Source organism: Podarcis filfolensis (assembly GCF_964270895.1).
Source record: "Podarcis filfolensis genome assembly, chromosome: 4".
NCBI classification, from domain to species: Eukaryota; Metazoa; Chordata; class Lepidosauria; order Squamata; family Lacertidae; genus Podarcis; species Podarcis filfolensis.
In genome coordinates, this window is record NC_139607.1 from 83,283,851 (window position 1) to 83,302,759 (window position 18,909).

The following is an 18,909-nucleotide window of genomic DNA, read 5'->3' on the forward strand; positions in this document are numbered from 1 at the left end:
ACAATAATACTGCTAGCACATTTTCAAAGCTAAGCAGGGCCCGGTATGGTTTCAAATTGGATGGGAGACCACATGTTGAGATTCTTGCATTGCAGAGGGTCCTTTCCAACCCTACAATTCTATGATTCCCTTAAATAAGGACAAATGTATGTTTGTCAGAAGTGGCTTGCTTAATGCAGTAGAACTGTGTTAGCTTCCAAAAAGGTGGGTTGCTGAGAGAGGGAGAGGGGGATTTGCATGGTGTGCTGGATTAGTTCCTGCTTGTGTTTGCACCATGCAAACCTCCCTGTTGCCTTGCCCCTCTCCTTACGCCTCCCAGTAAGTAACAACGACCCACCTTCTGAGAAGCTAGTATAGCAGCTCCATGCTCTCTGGCGAGCTGCTTCTGTCTCCATCTGAATCAAAAAACTGAAATCAAAACTACTCGCCCTCCATCTATGAAAAGTGGACATTCTTTCTAGCCAGCATGCTAGAAATCTTACATTAAAGTTGTGGTTTTTTAATGCCGCTTTCTGACCATAAGCCCCCCCACCCCCACCCCAACAGCGCTGGAGTGAATGGATGTGCTTTTGAGCTTTCGTTTCTATTCTCAGCAAATAATCGTCGAAGTGACGCTTCTCGCCATCTGCCATGCCTTCCCCTTTCTTCCTCTGGCAACCCTAATTAAAGCATCACATTAGCCAAAGGTGTTCTAGGGGCTGTGGGGGCTTTGATGGAATATGTGATGTTGTCAGCACAACTTCTATGAGCCGCTGGGAAGAGGTTGAAAAAGGAAAGCGTAGGCTGGGTTGAAAAGGAAAAGGGCTGAGGATTTGGAAAGATTGCCTTTCATTGTTTTTAAAGGTGTCATCCTCTTTCAAAGCACTGCTCAGCATTCTTTCTCTTCTTGAAAGGAGCATTTCTGCCATGCTGTCTGAGTCGCATTTTGTTACAGTCCTCTGTTCTCTCCCCTTTCCTTTGCTTCTGGTAAGTCAAACTAGGAGGAGTCAGAATCCTGTTACATATCAGACAGGTGCTGTTTTTATTGTCTTTTTGGTGCCTGTTGACGATCTTCAAGAAGACTTCAAAGCGGAGATTTATAGCCTACTTGGCATATTTTTTTTTAAAATCATTTTATTTACCTGACTGTTTTTATATATGTAATTGTTTTCATTTTTTTGTTTTAATTGTTTTATATCTGTGATTGCTTTAACTATTTTTTTAAAATTCCTTCACACAAAAAAAAATTTATATCACACTTACAACAACACTGTTCTTGTGGCTCAAATAATGGTCCTATATTATAGTCCAAAAAGTCATTCTATATATTACCACAGGATTTTGATGGATTCTGCTTCCTGTCCTCTCGCTGCATATGGTCCAATAATCATAGAATTATAGAACTGTAGTGTTGGAAGGGTCCACAAGGATCATCTAGTCCATGGGTAGGCAAACTAAGGCCTGGGGGCCGGATCCGGCCCAATCACCTTCTAGATCCCGCCCGCAGACGGTCTGGGAATCAGCGTGTTTTTAGATGAGTAGAATGTGTCCTTTTATTTAAAATGCATCTCTGGGTTCTTTGTGGGGCATAGGAATGCGTTCATATTTTTTCCCTAAAATATAGTCCAGTCCACCACATGGTCTGAGGGACAGTGGACCGGCCCCCTGCTGAAAAAGTTTGCTGACCCCTGATCTTGTCCAACCCCCTGCGATGCAGGAATCTTTCACACAACATGGGGCTCGAACCCATGACCCGGAGATTAAGAGTCTCATGCTCTACTGACTGAGCTATCCGAGGATTAACTTTTATTAAATATGCAGTTGTTTTGTATATAGGGTTGTGTCCTACTCAAAGTAGACCCATTGAAATGAACGAGCCTAAGCTATTCATGTCAATTAACTGCAATAGCTCTACTCTGAGTATGACTAGCATTGAAAACCCTTGGTCTTTATTGTAAGGTGAATATGCTTTGAGATGCTTAACAGGAAGTGATTCGTAAATGTAATATTGCTGCTGCAGCTGCTGCTACTAATTATTATTATTACTGGAGTTCTTGTGAACCTGCATCCTTAGTGCTACCAGCAACATGCTCTAACCAGCTGAGCTAAGCTTATGTAATGCTTTGGACTGTGTTCAACAGCAATAATAATATGATTAGCAATAACAGTATTTATGTATGCAATGCTTTGGACTGCTGAGACAACTCCACATGCATTGCCTCAGTAACTGTTAAACAAGGTAGGTCAGTTCCCCCCCCTATATTGCAGATGGGGGTGGGGAGAATGAAGCTGAGTGGGAGCAGTTTGCTTAAAGCTTCCTAGCAGGTTGATGGTCAAGGTGAGATGGGAGCTGGTGGGTTTGCGGTTCACAGCTTTTTCCCTTAGCCACAGCGGCACTTTAGTCCTGCTAATTAACTAACATTATTAATCTATAAATAGTCAAGTAATACCTGCAGCCGTTAGCATCGCTGCCTCCTGTGAAATGCATTATTTGATTGTCACGTCCTAATGGTTTGCTGAACCTCAAACCATTTGCACATGTACTTTTGTAAGAAGATGCCCATGGCAGTTGGGAAATGCACGGTGTGGGGGAATGGAGATGCCACACAAATATATTTAAGACGGCTTTGGATGTTAAGAGAATCGGGGACTATTACCATTATCTATCCACAGCGTGTTGTGCAGTTCTCGATTAAACCCTGTGGAGGCCCCTAGGCAGTCAAAATCTTCAGGGTTGGGGCCTTGCAAATTATTTCCTAATACGTTTTTGGAATTTTCTTTCAGGATCAAATCAATATTATTTTGATCCGTTGTCATGGGGCTCCTAAAAGCTGTGGGACCCATGGGCCAGTGCCTACTCTGCCGGTAACCTGCTACTGGTGTTATATAAGTGCTTAAAATTGGGTACCTCAGTGCCTTTGATCCCTGTCCACCAGCCATGCTCGCTAGGGCTTATGGGAGATGTAGTTGAGCAACATACGGAAGGCCAAAGTTCCCCCACTCCTGGTCTAAGTTGTTAGGATATAGTTCCGTTCCACCTTAAAAGGGTACAGGCATGACTGTTGGGTGTCACATGCCTGTTTACTTCCAGCACAGATCTGCTGGGAACTTCCGTTTGTATATAGCTTTTGTGTTACTGCTGTTTTGCTAGAGACGAAGGGAAGCAGACATGTTTTCCTTTGTTCCTGAACTATGCTGAATAAAATGCTGTACATTATGCTTACACATTTCTCTGTCTGTCTCTTCTGCTGTGAGGAGATTTACACACTCTGCTGACAGAGCGTGCACGGGTCTCTAAACGTATCGGAGGCTCGTGTTGCTGTTTGATGCTGTTCCAAGGGAGACCAGCTGCCGGCCAGTGGCTGGAGCCAGCTGGGGGCCTGCCTGATGCCTGCCTGATGCCCCCGTCTCCCCGGCAGTATCCCAACACAAGCATCCTATTTCCCATAGTGGCCAACCAGATGTTTCTCTGAAACCCACAAGCTTCTCCCATGGCTGCTGTCCTGCAGGATAGCAGTCATGGGAGAGGCTTGTGGGTTTGCTACAAACTGGTATTCAGAGGCACTGAATTGCATAGAGTGGTTTCATTTCATTTGCTTTTGTCATACATTCATTTGCTCCACAACAAAAAGTTAACAAAGGTGTCTCATAGAATTGGAAGGGACCACAAGGGTCATCTAGTCCAACCCCCTGCAATGCAGGAATCTTTTGCCCAATGTAGAGTTCAAACCCATGACCCTGAAATTGAGAGTCTCATGCTCTGACTTCTTCACTATACAGCTTCCAGAGAATGCTGAAGACACACCTTTTCACTCTGATGTTTAACACCTGAGGTATGTGTTTTCAAGTCCCACCCTATTCATGTGATTGTCTGTAACTGTTTTTCATTCTGAATGTTATATTGTTGTAGCCCACCCTGCTGAAGAGGGGGTAATCAATCCAATAATGACGATGACAAATTATTCAATACAAATTTTTGCAAACTCAGCAGACTCACGACTAACAGCCATAGATAGACTTTATTGTATATAAATTTGTCCAGTCTCCTTTTAAAGCCATTTAATCTAGTGGCCACCAGCTCATCTTGTGACAGCCAGTGCCATAAATTAATTACATGTGTTGCTTCCTTTTGCCTGCCTTAAATCTCCTGCCAATAACTTTATTTTATTTATTCAGAACATTTGTCGGCCACTCAGTTGACAAAGCCCCCAGGGCAGTTCACAGCAAGTTCAAACGGTATACAACTAAAATATTAAAATATGGAAAGAAAACATTAATTAAAACGGGAAGGACGTTTCTCTGAATAACCCCACAGGTCTGAATGTTATGAGGGAAGGAGAGAGAGAAAATGTAGCTGTATATTAGCCTTCTCTTCTCCGTACATGATTGTACAAACCTCCATGACGCCTGCCATGATTAGTTGCTTTTCCCACCAAATTAGGAAGACCCAAATTTTCTAACCTTTCCTTATGGAATATGTTATGTACTGAAGTTCTCACCCTGAGCCAGCAGGGGGATACTGTAGATAGTTTTCACTCAGGTCCACATATGCAAATAAGGGATTGAAAGTGACGTTCAGTGATTGGATAGTTACAGAAAGTGGTTACTGTTGCGTTCTAGTGGAGCTCTATATAAGCAGGCTTCTGTTCTGTTCTGTTCTGACCTGTGAATAAACAAGAGCTGTTTGAAGAATTGCTGTGTCGTCTGATATGTTCACCCACAACTTAACAGAATATGCCACTGCTTAGTGTTTCTGCTTTTTGTACTTGTGCATTGACTGCAAGGGACCTCAGATCCACTTATCAGTGTGGATTTGTCTACTCAGAACATGTTAGCAACACCAACACATAGAGCCCATGCCAACCAGGTAGACAATCGGTGGTTGACCCCATTTGGGGGCCCCCCAAACAATTTTTCTGGTAGCTTCAGTGTTGGCTCCTAAGTCCCAACTTCAACTGACCTGAGGGCCTTTTGCAATGGTGGTCCCTCATCCATGGACTGCTCTCCCCACTAAGGTCCACCAGGCGCCATCACAAACATCGTTCACCACCAACTTTCCTCTTTCCTTTTGGTGTTTGAAGGACTATGAGTCATTGGCTTTTATTGTTTGTTGCTGCCAAAACATTTGCTCCCTTTGGTTGGCTGTTGTCTGTGGATTTTTTTCACAAACTGTTATTATTATGCTATTATTATTATTATTATTAATTATTATTATTATTATTATTATTATTATTATTATTATTTTGTATTCTTTATTCATGCTTTATTCTCTTAAACATTTTTGTAACTTACTTGGGGTCCTTTTTGTGTAGCGAGCAACCAATAAGCTCAACAATTCACCATTGCCATCATAATCTACACAGATCAGCAGAGAAGTGTTGAATGCCTGTGTATGTCACATGAGGGCATATGTGAGTTATTGTGGAGCGGCCACACCCACTGCTGGTATATGCCCCCACCCCTGGAATGTTGGTCAAGGATTGTTGTTGTTGTTTAGTCGTTTAGTCATGTCCGACTCTTCGTGACCCCATGGACCAGAGCACGCCAGGCACTTCTGTCTTCCACTACCTCCCACAATTTAGTCAAAGTCATGCTGGTAGCTTCAAGAACACTGTCCAACCATCTCGTCCTCTGTCATCCCCTTCTCCTTGTGCCCTCAATTTTTCCCAACATCAGGGTCTTTTCCAGGGAGTCTTCTCTTCTCATGAGGTGGCCAAAGAATTGGAGCCTCAGCTTCACGATCTGTCCTTCTAGTGAGCACTCAGGGCTGATTTCCTTAAGTCAAGGATTAATGCAGCCCAAAATAAGAGAGAGATAGATTAGGTTGGGGTTAGGGGCCGATTCACACATGCACATTCCTCATTAATTTACTGCAGCATAAAGTGATGACTTGCATCATGTCACAGACAAACAACCACACACACACACACACGGCTTTTTTATATCACTTTCACTCACAACAAACACAGCAAAGTCAATTCCCATATCCATCTCCCAGTCACCAAGGGACATCACTTGACTGGTGGCAGCTGAATGTGAGAGCCTCAGCTGCATCCATTGTAAAGCCCTGTGTCTGAAGTGATGTGAAAGTTCTCTGTGGTGGTATGACAAGCTGAAACGTCAAGATTGCTGGATGTGACATGGCACATTAGGGAGATAATATATTTCAGAGGTGCTGAATAATAATAATAATAATAATAATAATAATAATAATAATAATAATACTTATACCTCACCCGTCTGGCTGGGTTTCCCCAGCCACTTTGGGCTGCTCCCAACAGAATTAAAAGCACAATAAACCATCAAACATTTAAAACCTCCCTAAACAGGGCTGCCTTCAGATGTCTTCTCAAAGTCTGATAGTTGTTCATTTCCTTGACATCTGATGGGAGGACGTTCCACAGGGCGGGCACCACTACCGAGAAGGCCCTCTGCCTGGTTCCCTGTAACCTCACTTTTCGCAGAGGGAACCGCCAGAAGGCCCTCGGAGCTGGACCTCAGTGTCTGGGCTGAACGATGGGGGTGGAGACGCATATGCTTTGCATGTGTAAGATGTGAGCTCCAACACCTGAAATCTCTAGAGAAGATGAAAGCTCAGGTAGCAGACAGGAGAGCTGCTGCCAGTCAGCCTAGACAATACCGGGCTAGATGGGCAAACAGTCTGGACTTCAGTTTGAGATTTTACATGTGAAATGGAATGTTTAGATCAGTGGTGTAGCGTGGGTTGTCAGAACCCGGGGCAAGGCAAGTAATTTGCACCCCTAACCCGTGGATTTGCGCCCCCTAACCTGTGGATTTGCGCCCCCTAACCCTAACCCCCAGATGTTGTGCCCGGTGCGGCCGGCCCCCCTGCACCCCCCACGCTACGCCACTGGTTTAGATCACGCCCCATTACCATTACTCAAGTTGGCACCCCTGCCTCCCACACGTGTTCCCCATAATGCAGATCTTTATTCCCCTTTCATTCCTGATGGATATCTTCACTCGCCTTTTCTTCCCAGGCAAGGGGCGGCGGCGCCACCAGTTTCGCTTTTCCACTCAGGTGCGAAAACGTCTTGGGCCGGCCCTGCTCGACTGCCTCGCGCGTAAACCCCGGGCTGCTTTGGAGAGCCGCTACCAGCCAGCGCGGACAATCTTGAAACTAGAGGGACTCGTTATCCCACCTGCTCCCCTTTGCTTTGGGGCTGGGTTCTTGCTTTTTCCAAAAAATCAAAAACCCAAAGAGATGTGGAAATGTGGAGATCCGAGGATCAGACGGGAGGCAATACTAAACTGAGATTGCCAGGGTCCTGCCATGGCATGCTTTCCCCCGCGTCCTCGTTTAAATCTGGCGATGGGCGAGGCGCGCTTTCCGCGTTGCGCGCACGTGACGCCGGCGGAGGCGAGAGGAGGAGGAGCGAGCGAGGAAGGCAGCGGCGGCGGCGGCGGCGAGAGGAGAGGGGCGGGCAGGCGGGCGGGCGAGTGGGGGGCGGTTGGCAGATCCACGCAGGAGGAGGAGGTGGGCGGCGGACGGAGGCGTCTCCTTTAAATCCTCCCGGCTGCAAGCAAGGCAGCGCATGTGGACGCGAGCGAGGAAGGCAGGCAGGGGCAGCGAGAGAGGGATCTCGGCGCCCTCCCGAGCAATGACCACCCGCGCGATCGCCAGCCCTGCGGGACTCCCTGGCCGCCGCTGCCGCCGCGCCTCGCCGGAGCTGCTCGCCATCTGATGCCCCCCTGGCCAAGCAGCAGGAGCAGACGCCACGCAGCATGTCCCGGCGCAAGATCTCGTCGGAATCCTTCAGCTCGCTCGGCTCGGACTACCTGGAGACCAGCCCGGAGGAGGAAGGCGAATGTCCCGTGGCCAGGCTGCTGTGGAACGGCAGCCGGAGCCCCCCTTCGCAGTCCGGGGCCACCACCCCCGTCGCCGCCACAGCCCCCCCGTTAGAGGCGGCGGCAGCGGCGGGGCCAGCCGCGGTCTCGGCAGCCCCCTCGGGCTCCCGGAGGGCTCCTCGCCGGAGGAGGGTCAACCTGGACTCGCTGGGCGAGAGCATCAGCCGCCTCACCGCCCCCACGGTAATTGCGCCGCGCCCGGGCCGCCATCAGGTGCAGGGGCGGTCTCGATGCATGCAACGCAGGGAAGGGAAGGGTTTGCGCAGGCAAAGGCGGCCGCAGAAAGGGAAGGGGTCGAAATCCAGCAGAACCTCCGGGCGACACCAGACGCGCGTGTCGCCGCCATCACACGCGACGCTCTGCACGCGGGTTGCGCGTTCTGTTCTGCTTGCCGGGTAGAGAGGTTTTCGCGACGCGCGGAGCGGCCCTCCGTCTCTCGCCTGCATTCGGGTCCCGCCTTACGCGCTTGCTGCGGAAAACCGCGCGCACAACCCATGATCCGGGGTTTGAAAGCGCGGCGCCGTCGGCTCCGGAGTGTCGCTCTCTGCTCCCGGTCCCCGCCTCGGCGCAACTTGGCTGTATAGCCACCCTCCCCCTTCCCGGTCCGGTTTCTGCTCCGCGCCGTCCTGTCTCATCCTGGTAACATCCCACAGCCGGCGCCTCTCCTCCTTGCTTCACCTACATAAATCGAGTGTCGTTGTCTGGTTCCGCTATCCTGGTTCGAGATCCTCAGCCAGGATCTGGGACTCCTCTTCTGGCTTCTCTCGCTGCAGCTTGTGCTGAAAGCGTGGGAAATCCGCTGCGTTTAGCGTTTCCTAAGCCACCATAACGGAGAATCGGACTGCAAGAGGAGTTACCGTTATGCACAGAATCAGCCCATGATATTTAGGTGCCTAAGGCAGAAAATTCCGATAGCACCCCGTCCTATGGTGCTTTCTCTCCCCTGTCCTTAGCGTGGTACACAGTCCAGCCGAAGTTCTCCCATCAGTCCCGTTGAAAGGGATGAGTGATGCCCAGCCATGCATCTGGTACATCTAGGTTCCTTGGATAAATGCCAGTTGCTATTGTCTTCATGGCCTTAGGGGAAGGACCTTAGATCAATGGTACAGCATCCATCCTGCATGCAGAAGTTTCCCAGGTTTAATCCCTGTCATCTCCCGGGAGAGATTCCTACTTGAAACCCTGGTCAGTGTAGGCAATAGTGAGCTAGATGGAGTGAGGGTCTGACTTGGTACATAAGGCAGCTTTCTATCTCCCTCTGGGCTCCTGGCTGGCCGCTGTGGTTCTTTTTACGTTCTCTTGTGTGCGAGCCATAAGAGCTTTCCGACGAGCGTTCGGGTCAAGTGTGTCAGCCTTGCCACCTTGGTCAGTTGCCTCACCTTCCTTGCTGCTTATGGTAGCCTGAATCTATATGTAGTGGTTTGGATGCAAACATGTCTTATTGCCCAAGCATCTGCACACTTTAAATTGTTCCCTTTTTTTTATCTGCAAAGTTTCAAGTGGGCAATGTTTCACCTGCAATCTCCGCCACCAATAATACTTTGCATCCCCCTCCTTCTGAATTTCTTTTTAACATCTCCCAGGATCTAGGGGATGATTCAAAAGAAGAGATTTGAAGGTAAGATATCGTTCTTCTGAATTCTCCCCTACTCATCCGTCACTTGCCAGGCTCCCTGTTGATCTTCTTTACACTTCTTACACAGTCTGTATCGCAATAACTGTTGGACGCTTCCTCTGTGACACCTTTTCTGTCACTACTGTATTTCAGTTTTTGGTTATCCTTAACTATTCCCCTTGCTTCCATCATCAAAGCACTGTCCCTTTATTTCCAGATCCTATGGTCAGAGTTTCTCCTAAACCCAACATTTCCCCACTTTCCCAGCTCTGGGTTCCTCTGTTACGCTCCTAAATGCTGATGATGTCTTAGGACTTAGGAAAGGGCCATGTAACTCAGTGTTAAGAGCTTTTCCTCGCATGTAGGATCTCCCAGGTTCAGTCCCTGGCATCCTCAGGTAGAGCTGGGAATATCACCTGTCTGAAGACTTGGAGAGCTACTGTCAATCAGAGTAGACATTATTGAGCTGGGTGGACCATTGGTCTGACTCAGGATGAGGCTGCTTCCTGTGTGGGTGTTTTAGATGTATATGTAACATGCAAATGCAAGCAGGACCTGAGCATGAGAATTCTGATGGTCCACACCCCAGGAAAAGTCATTTTGGGCAATTTGGAGCAAAGGAGAAGAATGTGTGTGCCTGTTGCTTCTCCGATCCAAATACCCCCTTCCTCAAACGAGGCTGCTTTTGCAGCTTGAATCCCACTGGATTCCCAAAGTGTCATTTCCTTTAAAAAGAAATGGGCAGCTGTCGTTTGGTTACATGGATTAATGTGTAAGGTGTAGCCAGGCTCTCAATGCACCGGCTTAGCCTCTTGCACTCCAGTGATCTGCACTGGCTGCTTGAGAAGATTCTCATCAGTGTGGAGAAGCTGCTCTTATTTCTGCCGGCGATGATTGCTTTGCTGTTTGACTTCAGCTCTTACAATTTTGGGCCCCTTTAGAGGAAAAGCCTCTGAAGTTTCCTACTGTTATTAGCTGTTGCTCCTAGTTACTTCTGTGCATGTCAGGTGGACCCATGTGCTGAGTTTCAGAGACTGCTGCTGAGAATCCAATCAGAGAACAATGAACTGACCACTTATCTTGGGTGCAGTACACCTTCTAAGGCTCCTATTGTCCTAAGTATTGAAAGGAAAAATCTGAAGGGGAAAAAAGAACCCTATCTCCTGTTTACAGCATTTCAGGAAGGAAAGGAGCCACGTGTTTCAGCAGCTCTGGAAACGGGGGCATTTCCCAGGGAGGCTGGAGATAACAAATCAATGGTTTGGAATTAGAAAACGCAACTGGTATCTGCAGGAAAGTATTGGAGTGCTCCTGTTAGGGTTCCAAGATTTTGCATCCCGTTCTCCCCTTTTCCACACCTTCTGATCATGTTCAGTCTGCATTGGGCTGTTTTGGGGTGTCCTCCATCATGGGGTTTTTTCTCTAAAGAGCTTATGCCTTGCTGCAACCTTTATGGTTTCCCCAAGCTTACTGATACTTCTCTCCTGCATGTGGATGGTGCTGTTTTGTCTTGTTAAGGACCCTTGCAGAGAACGAGTTTGCCATTTATGTATAGGACTAGCAAAATTCCAATCATCATGGTGGTTGGGAAGAGAGGATATTGCATGGAGCTCCCTGTGTCCCTTGTTGGGTTGGTGATCCGTGATAATAACTTAAGCACCATGTGTGGAGTTTGCCCCCACCACAGCCTTGTTCCCAGTTGCAGTGCTTTACTTTTCCAAACCAGAGTTCTCTTTCTTGGTCACACTAGAGTGTGACAGAATCTCGAGAAACTTCTATATGCTCTGCAGGGGTGAAAACAGTTTGTGGGAGTGATTGGAAGTGGGGAAACACTCAACAGGGGAAAAGGTTAAGCTCCCTATCTTCATGCTGCATCTCTGCTCCAAATCTATGCTGAAATAATAGCTAAATATAAAATGATGGAAGCAGGTTTTCATATGACACCTGTATGCCAATGTCTGCAATAGCTCACCAGCACTCAGGTCCATAAATTGTTTTCAGTGCTAGAACTCAGCCCTAGAATAGAGCCTCTCATATAAAAGATAGTTCCCAACATACTGTCACTTTCTGTCACCGGCTATGGAATCTTGTTTGCCTTATACCAAGTCCACCTAGCCCAGTATGGTCCCCACCGGCTTGAACCTGGGACCATTTTCATTCAAAGCAAGTCATCTGCCAACTGAGCTGTATGTTTGTGATTAGCAGGGACAGGAGTGCAGTTAGCCTCTAATTGCATCCCTGCATTTCCCCCTTTACACACTCTCATAGAAGTGAATCAATGCCTTTCCCTCTGATGGGGAATAATAAATCGGTGCTGTCGGGTCACTATTGTGGTGAAAGTGAAATCTGCCTTTAGTTGGGGGGATGCTTAGTATTCCACCTGTTAGCCCTGTTTGTTTGGCTTGATGGACATCTAGAACTTACCAGCGTCGTTTTACAGCAACTGCAATGCCTCTCTTGTTTCTCAGCGCTGTGGAGAGACGCTAAAATTGGTGGAGAGATTATTAGGAAAGAGGTGCTTAGGATGAATGCAGTTTAGCCATGGTAGCAAACCATGGAGCACCTTCTTCCTCTGCTTTGATCTGTTTTGTGGGAGCTCTTTCGTGCCATTTTACAAAGTGTGCAAAATATTAAGGGTGGAATTGACACCATCTTGAAATCAGTGAATTGAGTTCATCAGTGTCGTTGCTTTTTATACTTCATCAATCAGCACAACTTTGGCATGTTCATAAGTTGTGTCTAAAAATGCAGGTGTGCTTCTCTGCTCCCTCATTCCCACTGGCATAGAGCTTTCACATTACTGGATGTAATAAACAACAATTTTTGCTGTAAATGACAAGTGTTCGTTGAAATGCTATTGCCGTGTCCTGAAAGCACCGGCTAAATTTTACTCTTTTATCTGTGCTGAAATAGTTTGTTTTGGAGTTAATGAAATGCTGAAAGCACTCAAATCTCAGTCTTAACCTTGGACAGGAGCCGTAGGAGATCCTTGTACTGTGTCAGAAGCCAGAGTGAACAAGTTGGTAGCTTAACCATAATTTCTGATGTCAGGCAGGAGTGCAGTAAATTAGATTATCTTTATTCTCTCCCCTTTCTCCCTCCAATTCATGGCATTTGCACCCAGTGTTTAGGATTGCAGCGTACAATTCTGATTTTTGATAAATAGGTTTCGACAGGCGTAGGGGAAAAAAAATCAAGGCAGTTGGTCATGCAGAATTTTGATGCTAGGGAACTGGAATAATCCTGTGTAGACTGTGGTCCTGCAAAAGATGATTGCTGATTTCTAGATATTACGAAACAGAATTGCCCCCCCCCCAAGAAGGGGTAAACAGTTCCACCTATACTATTACAGCTAGAGATAATGATCTATTCAGTTGTTGGAGGTGGAGATTGCAATATAAAACATGCTGCAGTTATCATTCCACTTGTGGTGGTTTGATCGGTTCTAGTCAAATTATAGTTGGTAAATGATAGGAATCACTGGGCAATCTATTGTCTGTGTGCCACCTTCCTATTTTTGGTAAAAATGATCTCTATCTGAGCTTTTGATTTATTGGTCTGTCAATTGCTATGGTTCATCCTTGCTTTTGACATCCTTTTTAATTCATCGTGACAACAGTGGATAAAGCAAACGAGCACCTTGCTGGATATAGATGAAGAGATTTATCAGTATATTACATGGTTAACTGTAGTACAGTTTGTTTAACTAGCATTTTCTTTCATTGGTTTCCAACTCCCCCCTCTTTTTTTTTTTGAGTAAGCAGACCTAACAGTTGGTGCTATGATGTCAAAATTAACCAAAGACATCCCAGCTAGCCTGCAGTATATTTTATCTATCTAATAAGATAGTGGCATAATTTTCATAAATCTTGTACGGTATGTTTCAGAGTGATCTGATAAAGCGCATTGTCGTATTCCCCTCTCCATCCCAAGATCATCCAGAGCTGGCACTGCTTCAGATTTTAGCAGTTATATTTTCACATTTTGATGCATCATTAACCCTCCCATAATGAGATAGCTTAAAAGGTAGGTTCAGACATTCAGACCATAAAAGAATATTTATTTGCCACTGTTAATATGAGGAAACAAACACATATTAAGGGGAATGCTCCTTCTGACCGTTCTGGGTCGTCTTCCCACCCAGCCACTTGGAGGATTATACATTTGTAAGTTAATTTTCCAGATCATGGCTGAGCCAACAGACAACTTGTTGCTTTGGTTTTCAAGTTACTTTAGTAATTATCACTGCAGATCTCTGCTGCTGAAAAGGTGCTTTGCATACATCCCTGCCTCTACTTCTTCACAGTACATTCAATAACAATATTTCATATTTAATGTTTTTATATTGTCATAAGGTACGTCAGTATTATTATGCCCCATATTAAAAAGGGGGTGGGGGAGGCAGAGAGTGTGTGGCTTGTCTAAGACAAGAGTGTTTATTGCAGAGCACAGATATGAGCTGGGGAAGTCTTGATTTTTTGCTCAGCCTCTTTGATGCTACACCACATCACTTCTCAATTTGGCACGATAGCGTTTACTGGGTCTATAGCCCAGTGGTATAGCACCTATTTTGCATGCAGAAAGTCCCAGATTCAATCCCTGGAGGGACCGGGAGAGACACTCCAACCAGAACCCTGAAGAGCTACTGTCAGTCTGTGCTGGCAATATTGAGCTAGATCAGGGTTTCCCAAACTTGCGGCACCAGCTGTTTTAGTACTGCAACTCCCATCATCCTTAGCTAGTAGGACCAGTGGCCAGGGATGATGGTAACTGTAGTCCAAAAACAGCTGGAGACCCAAGGTTGAAAAATTCCAAGCTTGATGGACCAATGGACTGACTCCATGTAAAAAAAACAAACCCATGCACCAAAATACACTGCAGTTTCCCATAAGAACAGCAGAATTTATATAGCGCTTCTGAGTGTTCAAACTGTTTTACAAAATTATTGCATGCCTTTATCACAACCCTGCATGATCTGCTGGGGCGCTGCAGGGCTTTGCAACTGTGACATAGTGAACAGAGCAGAACGGCAGGCGAGAGGCAGGGGTCGCACCAGATTTTGGGCATGCGCAGGGTGCCACTTAAATTTGAAAGGCCAAAGTCTGCTCTGTGCTGGCATTTCTATTCCAATTTTGCAGATTGGGGGAGGGGAGTCTGGCTTAGGCTGATAGTGAATTAGCAAAGGCCGCCTATGATGGTTCATATGCAAGGCAATATGGTTTGGAAGATTGGGGGGGGCTGCTTCTGGTTCCTGAGTTTCCGCAGACCCAACTAATTTCTTCTTGTTTAGCTCAGGCGATGTTTTATCACAGGCATAGGCAAACTTGGCCCTCCAGATGTTTTGGGACTACAATTCCCATCATCCCTGACCACTGGTCCTGTTTGCTAGGGATCATAGGAGTTGTAGTCCCAAAATATCTGGAGGGCTGAGTTTGCCTATGCCTGTTTTATCATCATGTCTGAACTAGCAATCGCCTCCCTCCCAAACCAGAATCAAACCCTGGTTTGCGATCCTTGATCATGATTAAATTGCAGATTACGATACTTCATTGACATTTATAATATCATCGTTTCCAAACTATGTGTTAGGAAGGGAAATAGAGGCAAGTGTCACGTTGCGGTGTGTTGTTATCCTGGAGTTTAGATCTGAATCTCAGATGCAAAATATTTCATTCTGATCAGATGGCTGCATTGCACAATGACAGTTCCATTTGTTTGAGTCTTCTCTCCCAGAATAGTAACCGTACATGCCAGCATATTGGAACATTCAAGAAATTATTTCTTAAATCTTAATAATCGTGATTGCTAGATGGATTACCTAGATTTGGAGTAAGTCGTGCTTTTGCACATTATAAGTCTGTGACCCACAAAATCAAGCACAGCCCACCTAGTGCACATTGTGGCCTGCCAGATATGTGACAATCACTTTATTATTATTTTTTAGTTGTAGACAGGCAGCAAAACTAGGGCGCTTGTCAAACCCTTGGTGGTTGTCATAAATGACTGGTGGTTTACATTCGGATTGATGGATTATGAATTGTGTATGCCTGGGACAACTTTTTTCACCTTCTATCACACTACATAGGATCAGGAGCTTAAAGATGCTCCCGATATACATTTAACAATGCTTGGGTTGTATTGCTTTTATTCTGGGCTTAAATTTAGAGATAACTGGAGTGTACGCAGGATAAATTTAGAAAGGAACTGAAGGTTATCCGGCCCAGCCTTTTTATTCAAAGGCAGGATCCGTCAAACACAATTCTTTGTGGGCTGATTTCACACATAATGCACATGCCCATCATTTTATGACTATAGCATCAAGTGGGTGACTTGAAACTGGAGATCAAACACCCTAGATAGAACTTCCACATCATCTCAAACGCAAATATTTTCAAAGGAGTTGACTCACGCATTTAGCTGTGATGCAAAAGATGAAAAATCAAGTGATGTACAAGCTATACGCGAATTGGTTCCAAGCGAATGATCGCTATTCTCTTCAGTAATGAGAGAGTCTTTGGAATAATTGAATTTTGGAACCGGGAGAGATTCCTCCAAAGTCATCTAGTCCAACTCCCGCTCGGTGCAGACTTAACGCAGGATGCAACTACAGCATCCCTGAAAAGTAGGCATCCGGCTCCAGTCTGAACCCTCCACTGATGGAGATTCCACCAGCGGAAGCTGATGTATGAGGGCTAATGGGACACTGCCCCAGCAACAGCAATCTACCCTCAGCCAGCCCCCACCTGCCTGCCTTACTAACAGCTCATCTCAGAGGCAGCATTGCCTATCAGCTTCCTCCTCCTGAGTATTGCAGGAGTTTGGATGACATGACCTTTGCGGTCCCTTCCATTTCTACAGTTCTGTGATGCCAGGACTCTTACGCTCAGCACTGCGGTGTTCCTGGCTTCCAGCTGCAGTGGATCAGACAAGCGTTTGATTCGTCATCCCCCCTCTCTACTTTCATTCTTTCAGTCTCACTAATGGGCCATTTTCACGATGGGGAGAGATTGCCAATGACCCATCTGTATTCTTGCTCCGGGACGCGGGTGGCGCTTTGGGTTAAACCACAGAGCCTAGGACTTGCCGATCAGAAGGTCAGCGGTTCGAATCCCTGCGATGGGGTGAGCTCCCGTTGCTCGGTCCCTGCTCCTGCCAACCTAGCAGTTTGAAAGCACGTCAAAGTGCAAGTAGATAAATAGGTACCACTCTGGTGGGAAGGTAAACGGCGTTTCCGTGTGCTGCTCTGGTTCGCCAGAAGCGGCTTAGTCACACTGGCCACATGACCCGGAAGCTGTACGCCGGCTCCCTTGGCCAATAAAGCGAGATGAGCACTGCAACCCCAGAGTCAGCCACGACTGGACCTAATGGTCAGGGGTACCTTTACCTTTACCTTTTTATTCTTGCTCCACTGCAGCTGAAAACCACCATACTACTCATCCCCCCGGTTTTGAATCCCGTTGTTGTAAACAGTTGGACCTCAACCATTGCAGTTTGAGATTCCTGCATTGCGTTGCAGGGGGGTTGGGCTAGATGACCCTCGGAGTCCTTTCCATCTTTTCCATTTTGTGATTTTATGATTCTATGGCTCCACCTGTCATTGGCCCTGGCTATTCCTCCAATGAGTTCTCTGCCTTCTGCCCTGCCAGTCCCATTGGGCACCAGCTCCCCATCTCTTGAGGCAGTCTGTGTCACTGTTGAATGGCTTAGGAAGTTTCCCCTGATGTTTAGCTGAAAGCTGCTACCTTGCAATTTCTTTGCAATGCTGTCTTAGCACAGGGGGGAGCTCTCCCATGCTGTGCTTCCACTTGGTAATTGGCAGGTACGAAATGGATGGAAGAAAGCAGGAGGTGTTGGAAAAAGGAAGTTGAAGAAAGAAAGAAAAATAAGTGAGTTTTCTGTAGCATATGGGAGAGCCATAGCCTTATGTAGAATATTATACAGAGCACAGAAAAGTTCTGTAAACTATTCCTCTGAGCGATGCAGGTTGCTGTCAGCACTTGCGGAAAGTTAGAAATTACGTGGTTAGGCAAAAATAAAATAAAATCTGCAAAGATGTGTACATAACTGGCAGTGAAAAATGGACTCCAATCGGAAATGTAGCCTTGTGGCTATGAAACGAGTGAAAAACCAGTCTGTGGGTGCAAGAGACAACAGATTTATAAAACTTAAAACATCCAACGTGAAAATGCTTTGAGCAAATTTTCTGCAAAGAGACTGGGGTAATCTAGTCAGATGAGCGGGGTACAAATAATAAAATTGTTGTTGTAATAATTAAGCATAAATCAGACACAGAAAACATAGCTGGATAGATGGCATAAAATTATAACTCGCTTATTAACTAACAGCACAATCTTAGTCATGTCTACTCTGAAGTAAGTCATACTGAATTCATTGGGGATTACTCAGAGGAAAGTAGAGTTAGGATTGCAGCCTAAATAACCAAATAAACATAATTACAGTATCTTTATTTATTTGAAGCTGTAATGCTATATATGCTTATCTGGAAACAAGTCCCATTCAACTCAGTGGGACTTAATTTGGAGCAGGTTTGCACTGTATGTATAGAATTTTAGTGTATTTTCCAGCCCCAGGTTGGAGCATAGCTTTTAAAAATAAAATATTTTTTCCCACTGTGATTTTGTTTGCTTTATGATGGAGTTGTTAATTTGTTGTTTATTTGGACCTGTTTATATGTTTTTGCAATGTTTGGTGCTGTTTCTCTGTGTTTATTTTTATTGCTTTCCCCACTTGCTCTGCAGTTGAAAATATTTAATGAAGAATGTGCTGTAAATACTGCAAATCATAATAAAGATAATAACAAGCCCCAACATCCCCAACCACACTGGCATAAGTGATGCAAATCATGCTAATTTGCGCATATTTCCTTGGTTAGTATCGTATATTTTATTTCTGGCAGTTATAGGAAGGGACAATGAGCTGGTAAAGGGCTATTTCCAACTATATTTGTCTAGTCAGTAAGCAGCACATGATCTGAATCACAAAGCATTTATCTTCTTTTGACTTCCATTCAACTATCTGGAAATCACTTCCCCAAAGTATCTGTGGCATTGGAGTTGATTTGCTCTGTGGGGCCCAGTAGGTTGGGATGTGGGTAGTGCTGTGGTCTAAATCACTGAGCCTGTTGGGCTTGCCCGTCGAAAGGTTGGCGGTTCGAATCCCTGTGACGGAGTGAGCTGCCATTGCTCTGCCCCAGCTTCTGCCAACATAGCAGTTTGAAAGCATGCCAGTGCAAGTAGATAAATAGGTACCGCTGCGGCAGGAAGATAAACAGTGTTTCCATGCGCTCTGGCTTCCGTCACGGTGTTCCATTGCGCCAGAAGCGGTTTAGTCATGGTGGCCACGTGACCTGGAAAACTGTCTGTGGAGAAACGTCGGCTCCCTCGGCCTGAATGAGATGAGCATCGCAACCCCATAGTCGCCTTTGA

The 18,909-nt window shown here is 46.0% G+C and overlaps 1 protein-coding gene across 1 annotated transcript in view; it reads left to right on the top strand.

The window, feature by feature from the left end:
* The first annotated feature begins 7,187 nt into the window (after positions 1–7,187).
* Positions 7,188–18,909, top strand: part of GUCY1A2 (guanylate cyclase 1 soluble subunit alpha 2) — a 159,648-nt gene continuing 147,926 nt past the window's right edge. Inside the window, exon 1 of the mRNA XM_083609123.1 lies at positions 7,188–8,031. Within this exon, the coding sequence (XP_083465249.1) occupies positions 7,726–8,031 (306 nt within the window). The 5' untranslated portion in view covers positions 7,188–7,725. The remainder of the gene's footprint in view (positions 8,032–18,909) is intronic.